Source organism: Pygoscelis adeliae, unplaced genomic scaffold, assembly GCF_000699105.1.
Source record: "Pygoscelis adeliae isolate BGI_AS28 unplaced genomic scaffold, ASM69910v1 Scaffold338, whole genome shotgun sequence".
Lineage (NCBI taxonomy): Eukaryota > Metazoa > Chordata > Aves > Sphenisciformes > Spheniscidae > Pygoscelis > Pygoscelis adeliae.
The window spans coordinates 474,780-480,779 of record NW_008825305.1 but is presented as its reverse complement, the minus strand read 5'-3'; the positions used below and the strand labels follow the sequence as shown (position 1 = coordinate 480,779).

Sequence of the window (6,000 nt, the reverse complement as noted above, 5' to 3'; positions counted from 1 at the left end):
GCACCGGTGGCTCTGCTCTTGCCCCCGCAGACCCGCTAATGCAAACACTTAATTTATTCACCTGCGTGCGCTTGCCGAAGGGAGCCCTGGTCACACCCGGCTGAGCAACTAGTGGCACTGATGGCGCAGTCACGGAGGGGACCCCAGCATCCCGCTCCCCCCTCCACTAAATTGCTGATCTAACTCTGCTTTGGACCTTGATTTTTACCGATTTCATCAGCTCTTGACCTTGCAATTGAGCCCCAGCCCCATGACGATGAACACGGGGCGGCCAGCGATGCTCTACCTTGCTTAGGATGTAGATGAGGTCTCCGCGGTGGAAGGAGAGCTCGTCGGGATGCTCGCTGCTGCAGTCCCACATGCCTTGGTAGTAATTGGCGTAATCTCGCCGGTGACCTCCTGGGGAAAACAAAAAGAGAGGTCAGGGTGACAGGGAATTATACGGGGAAATATTGGGGTTGTGGGGTGGGGTGTTGGGGGAGAGGGGCTGGTATTCGTCGGGGAAAGGAAGGAAATGTTGGTGTTATTAATTTTGCATTTCGATTACAAGGCAGAGGCCAAAGACGTACCGCAAGAAAAAGGGGCTGCTCAATAAATAAATGCAATATCTACCAGTAAATACACATGAACACACTGATAAATGTTTCAGTTTCAGAAGACCCTGAATTAAAGCTGTTTACTACAAACCACAAAGGGAACCAAAGACGCCTTCCCTCTCTCCCAAGTCCCCCATCCCCTCCTCGGGCTCAAGCCCCGCTGGCCCTGCGGTGGACATCCATATCCTGGTGACATCCATAACCTGGTCAAGAGGGGACACGTGGCACCAGCGCCAGCTCTGCCGGGCAGTGTCCCCACCACGGTGACAGCCATGCCAGAGGCCATGGAAGAGAGATACCATTAACTGACATGGGTATTTGCTCGGGGGCCGCTGGGAGGATGCTGCTGGGGAAGGCGATAGCCAAGTTTATTTATTAATTAAAGAAGCCAAACAGGGGATTGCAGTCGATGGAGCAGGGCCCGCTCAGCAAACAGCACCGACTGCTCGACTGGGAGCGCCCGGAGCAGGAACGGGGATGGGAGGAGAGCAGGGAGCAAACATTTGCCTTCACCCCCCCATTCCCGGGAGGTCAGAGAAGGTCCCAACCCTTCTATGGCATGACACAACCTGATAGCTCAGGTCTCGATCTTCCCACCGAGCTGTGAGCCTTTGCTCAACGCCTGTGATCACAGCCTGCTGCAGAAAGGGAAGGGAAGATGAGCCGGCAGACTCTTTTTTTACCTTTTTTTTTTTTTTTTCCTGGGGGAGGCAAATGATCTGTTTGCCGAAAGCCATGGGTTTGGGCTGATGAGACTGTTGTCAAACCCTGCCAAGGCTGGGGACCGCCCTGGGCTAAATGTGCTCGTGGGTTTTCTGGAAAACGTTGCAGCAGCGTTTCCAGAATGAAACATTTCCATCTTTGCCATCCCAGAACGGCATTTCCCACCTCAGAAACTGGCCCAGAGACCAGAGCCACCGCGAAAGGCGGGTCCCCACCGCAGCATCCCGCCGTGCGATGGGACCAGATGAGCCTGATGCCAAGGTCTTGCAGAGCCCCACGACGGGAGGAGATGCTACTCTGCCCAATGCGCAGGCTGGGGAAGCGACTTGTCCCAGCACATCCGACAGACCCTTCACAGCATCAAAAAAACCCACCCCCAAAAAACCAGATTCCCAGTTTTCAAGCACACGAGACAACTGTTAAAACGTGCTCCTGGACCAAAGGCTTCAGGCAGGAGACTGCTCTGATGGCACGGCACCAAAGTGGGGGTGAATCCAGATGTCACGACACGGACATCTCCATGATGTGACCCCCATGGATAATTAAACCCAGTAAAATCACATCCTGCAGGGGGGATTCGAGCACCGGGGCTGTACCAGCGATCTGTGCTGCTCTGCCACGCGGCTGAACCAGGCCCAGAAAGCATAAATAGAAAATATCGAGCACATGTTGGAGGAAATGTTTCTAATATGGTATAAGGGACCGAGTGATAAGGGTGCATCTGGAGTACAGTGCCCAGATTTGATCACCTAAATATGAAAAAGGACATTACAGAGATGGATAATGGCACAGCAGGGAGCAACTGGAATGACTCAGGGACTTGGGGAACTTAAATAGAAAGGCTGGGAAAAAAAAAAGTAGGTCTGCATCCTTTGGAAGTATTAAAGGGGGAGCACACAGTGGCGAGGAAAAGATTGTGAAGGGAATAGAAGGAGAAGGAGCTACTGAGTTATTTAAGCTTGTGCTAAGTGCAAGAACCAGAGGTTATGAACTGGAGGCAGAGGAAATATCAGGGCGCGCGGGCGCCGAGCAGGGGGATGAGGCAAGCAGCAGCTTTGCTAGGAGCCAGCAAATTGTGTCATTAACACGAAAGGTCGTTACGGGAGGGTGTGAGGACAACATCACGACGCAGAGAATAACCTGGTACGGGGGAACGGGGCTTGGCACCGACCTGCTGGTGTCCCCCGTGAGATGAGGTTGGGGAAAGGCTGCTCCGGCGGTATCGAAAATACCAGTAATTCTATGGAGCATCATCATTAACTTGCTGGCAAAGAGATTTAAACATAGTGATCCCCCAAATCAGCCTCTGCTCCTCTTCAGACAGAGTTCTGCTCTGTGTCACTGATGTATTAGGAGGTGAAGGGGGTTTGGGCTGAGATAGAAAATACTTCTTCCTACAAAACGTTTCCAGAGCTGAAAGTGCCCATTCCCCCGCAAGAGCTCCCCCGGGACAGGGACCCGGGCGTCTGCTCGCCTGCAGGGAGGATGCTGCCGGGAAGCTGGAGTCAGCCTTGCCCCAGCCATCCCTCGTTTACCGGGAACGCTTAGGAGGTGCCTCCCTATCCCACATCTGCTCTTTCCTGCTTATCAAAGGAACAAGAGGACCTCGGAGGCATCTGGCCACCCTGTCAGGGAGCGGAGAAAGGAGAAGCCGTTGGTGAAACAGAGTCTTTGCAGAAGCCGCGCGCATGAGCCTGGACGTGATAACTCTGCGAGTACAAAGGGAGAAAATTTTCCAGGCCACGGGAAGGTTCGTGCTCCCAAAAGTTTGTGTACTTTTCCCCAGCTATGCCAGCTGGTCGGATGGAAGGTCTCACCCCTCCCTCCAACCCTGCCTTCAAAAGGTCAGCATTAATTGCATCAGATGAGGAAGATGCCTCACGACGAAAGTGCGGTCGGGCTCTGCGCTTCATTCCCGGCCACAGCCTCGAAAGCAACAAAGGCCTTTGTGCCAGCTATCGAGAATATCTTGTTAAAATTAAGGCCGTTTGCAGAGAAGGGATCCTGGCTCCCATTTTAGCACTTAAAGATAAGGCCAGGCAAGGGAGAACTTCACTGCCTTCAGCTGGGACGGTGGATGTCCACGATCCTCCTGACCTGCCGGCACCAGGCTGGGTGGGATGTGGGTCGGATCCAGACAAGCCATCCCAGAACTCCTGCATTACCCTGCAGTAATTCTGCTCACTTTTACAGATAAGAGGTTTTGTTTAAAAAGCCCCAATGCCCCGTCTAGACATTTAAGTCTGCGTTCAGGGCAGGGCCGTGATTTCAGTGCGACTGATTTACACTGATGTAAGTGGGACGAGAGCCTGCTCCCATGTTTATGGGCCTTGGGGTCATTAAGAAAACCAGCCAAATGTGACAACCGCATCATTTTCTTCTGCAGCCTGAGCAGCCCCAAGCAGGGGCTGTGGGAGAGGCACGATCCGCCCCAACCCCTTTGCTTCGGGCGTGTTGCTTCAGAAGCCTGTTGACGCTGAAACCTAATGACAACCGTCCGCAGCTCAGGGGTTTTCACCGCTGTGCTCACGCTAGGTGAAACCTCCTGCCACGCTAAGCGCAGGGTACTGCGACAGGAGGCAGGCTGCGAGGCTTTTTTATTTTCTAAGCAGAGGAATTTTGCTCTGTTTGTATTCAACTGGTAAGCTCGCGCTGCCGCAGCAGCCCCAAAGCCCGTCCAGTGCAGGAGGCAGGGATTAAGCAGCCTTGAGCGGAGCAAATGGGTGTCTTGGCAGGAGCAGCCTGAAGCTCTCAGCTGCATTTGCTGGGCTGCTCCAGCATCGTGGCATCCTCGTGGTTCTTAGAAATTAGAAACAATAGTTTTCCATTAGCCAAATGCTCATCTGGCACTTTGGCCGTGTGATATAATTAAGAAATAGCCCCTTCCCTCCCTCCCTGCAGCCCGGCCCTCTGCTCAAGGACTCCCGTCATCTCTTTCTCGCCCTTGGTCCAGTTGGACAGAAGCACAAATTACCAAGGCAAAAGGCACGAGGGCTGGGGTTCCTGGCACTGCAATAACCTTTCCCTCTTGAAATGCAGCCCAGCATTTCAGAAGCAAGAGTCTAATATATTATTTAGTGTAAAAACAGACACAGGACTTAAAGCAATCATGACAATGCTAATAACTAAACCAGTTATAACGATTAACAACAATTACAACCGCCAGGCAGATGCTAATGAGTATGAACAGGGTGTTTAAATGGCTGGCAGGGCTGTGACAGGGGAGAGCCAAAATCCTCGGGGTGGCCTTGGGGTGCAGGTTCATCATCACCTCTGGCACCAGCCTGCCATGGAGCTGTGCTCTGCACCCCACTGACCCCCACCTCGAGCTGGAAAACCCACGGGGGAGCTGCTCTCCTGCCGCCTGGTCATTTGGAGGTTTAAGTGCTGGGGCAGTTGTGAAAGGCAAAGAAAAACGTGTGTGCGTGCGTGCACGTCCCACCACCTTCTGCTTTCCTTACCCCGTGCCGAGGAGTCTCCAGGAAAAGCGTGCAGTCCCGCTTTGTGACCACAGTACAGTTTATAAAGATCGGGATGTCATTTTTTCCGAGCTCTGGGTGCTGGTACCGGCTGCAGCTGCCACATGCTCCAGTGGCCAAATAAGTCATCGTGCCGGGGGGTGGGAAACAAGCTCCGCAAAACCACGAGGAGTGGAGAGGCACTGACTTGCTCCGGTCCCTGCAAGCTGGGACTAAACCCTCTCTGCGCTACCAAGATTTCGGTAGAAACCGGCCTGATTGCCCTCCTGGGCTGGGGACAACTGCCCGGGAAACATCCAAGGGGGGGTTGATGCTGGCCAAAGGGCTTGTTGGATGTTGGATCAGGCTTCCCAGAAACACCAGGAAGTTGGGCATGGGGGCTCTCGGACCACTGGGAGGGGTAAACCAGCTGAGCAATGCTTGGGGTGCTCGTGCATTCAGGAGGGCACAAGCACGCGTGAAGCTGGCTTAGCCACCCGCCATCCACGGCATCCACCACCGAACCCCTCCGGTCTCCATCACCCATCAAGCGGGATGCCTGCTGTGGGTCCCTGGCCGGGCAGGCACCCTGCGAGGCGGGCAGCACCGGGGCGAGACCGTCCCCTCCAAGCTCCAGAGCGGGAGGGTGGTGCGGGAAGCTCTCCCGAGCCGGGCTTTGCCGGGAGGACGTGTTTTCCCATGCAGTGAGGAGCGAGCAGGGCGGCAGGAAGCCCCCGGTCTGTCCAGCCCCGGCTGCTCAGACACAAGCACTGCTTTCCTGCGCCGGGGAGGAAGCAGCGATGGAAAGCAAAGCAGGTGGGACCGGGGAGGAAACAGATCTTCCGCTCCCGTCCCACGGTGCGGGTCCTTAAGGAAAAAGCAGGGGTGGGGGACCTGGCGACCATGGCAGGCTCTCGGGCTGCTGGTTCCGGGCGGGCGGCGCTGGTTCCTGGGGTGGTGGGGCGCGTCCTTCCGGCTTCCCGCGTCGAGGTCCCTCCCTGCGGCGGCTTCCTCTGGGCCATGGCTTGCTTCCTGCCCTCTCTCCAGGCTGTGCCTGCCCCAGCTCCTCTCCCCGGCCCCTCGGGATGTGCCAAGAGGGCTGGCTCCCTCTCCGCGGTCCAGGATGGGATGAGGGACAGGGACGGGTGCGCCTCCATGGGAGATCCATCAGCACACAGCTCTCATCAGGCGGGAGAGGGGATGGATGCTGGGGCTCCTCCGTG

General features: G+C 55.4%; 1 protein-coding gene across 1 annotated transcript in view; it reads right to left on the bottom strand.

Annotated features, from left to right (window-relative positions):
* Positions 1-6,000, bottom strand: part of SKAP1 (src kinase associated phosphoprotein 1) — a 165,323-nt gene that overhangs the window by 12,234 nt on the left and 147,089 nt on the right. The window contains exon 11 of the mRNA XM_009330157.1: positions 287-399. Coding sequence (XP_009328432.1) covers positions 287-399 — 113 coding nt within the window. The remainder of the gene's footprint in view (positions 1-286; positions 400-6,000) is intronic.